Here is a 1,043-nt window from a genome sequence, read left to right as displayed (position 1 = left end):
ATAATTCTTACATGTATGATACTCAATATAGTTGGAATAATCACATTAATAGTTGCATTGATAATTATCTTCAGTCTCAAATCTGTATAGATACTTCCATTATAAGTGGTAGTGAGAATTACACTGACAGTTACATTTATAGGGTCGTTTGTGGTGGTGAAAGTAAAAATAGTAGTGAAAACGAGGGTTCGAGTATACAAACTCGCACAAAGGGCAGTGATTTAACTATAAGAGAAAGTTCTAATGGCAGTGATTTAACTATTGGCAGTAATTTAACTATTGGCAGTGATTTAACTATAAGAGAAAGTTCTAATGGCAGTGATTTAACTATTGGTAGCGATTTAACTAATGGCAGTGATTTAACTATAAGAGAAAGTTCTAATGATCTCAAGGTAACTCAAAAATACAGGCATTTGTGGGTTCAAAGCGAGAATTGTTATGGATTAAATTATAAGAAATTTTTTAAATTAAAAATGAATATTTGTGAACAATGTGGATATCATTTGAAAATGAGTAGTTCGGATAGAATTGAACTTTCGGTCGATCCGGGTACTTGGGATCCTATGGATGAAGACATGGTCTCTCTGGATCCCATTGAATTTCATTCGAAAGAGGAGCCTTACAAAGATCGTATTGATTCTTATCAAAGAAAGACAGGATTAACCGAGGCTGTTCAAACAGGCATAGGCCAAATAAACGGCATTCCCGTAGCAATTGGGGTTATGGATTTTCTGTTTATGGGGGGTAGTACGGGATCCGTAGTCGGAGAGAAAATCACCCGTTTGATTGAACACGCTGCCAATTAAATTTTACCTCTTATTATAGTGTGTGTTTCTGGGGAGGGCGCATGCAGGAAGGAAGTTTGAGCTTGATGCAAATGGCTAAAATATCGTCTACTTTATATGATTATCAATTAAATAAAAAATTATTTTATGTATCAATCCTTACATCTCCGACAACTGGTGAAGTGAGAGCTAGTTTTGGTATGTTGGGGGATATCATTATTGCCGAACCCAATGCCTACATTGCATTTGCAGGTAAAA

At 35.5% G+C, this 1,043-nt stretch overlaps 1 protein-coding gene across 1 annotated transcript; it reads left to right on the top strand.

The window, feature by feature from the left end:
• The first annotated feature begins 8 nt into the window (after positions 1-8).
• On the top strand, positions 9-958 carry LOC124890124 (acetyl-coenzyme A carboxylase carboxyl transferase subunit beta, chloroplastic-like). Its single transcript, XM_047401985.1, has one exon. It carries the CDS (start codon positions 12-14, stop codon positions 804-806), a length of 795 nt encoding a protein of 264 aa, XP_047257941.1. The 5' UTR covers positions 9-11; the 3' UTR covers positions 807-958.
• Positions 959-1,043: the final 85 nt, after the last annotated feature.

The sequence above is a fragment of the Capsicum annuum genome, unplaced genomic scaffold (assembly GCF_002878395.1).
Source record: "Capsicum annuum cultivar UCD-10X-F1 unplaced genomic scaffold, UCD10Xv1.1 ctg12253, whole genome shotgun sequence".
NCBI lineage: Eukaryota > Viridiplantae > Streptophyta > Magnoliopsida > Solanales > Solanaceae > Capsicum > Capsicum annuum.
Note: the sequence above shows the minus strand (reverse complement) of the source record. Positions and strands in the feature narration are given on the sequence as shown.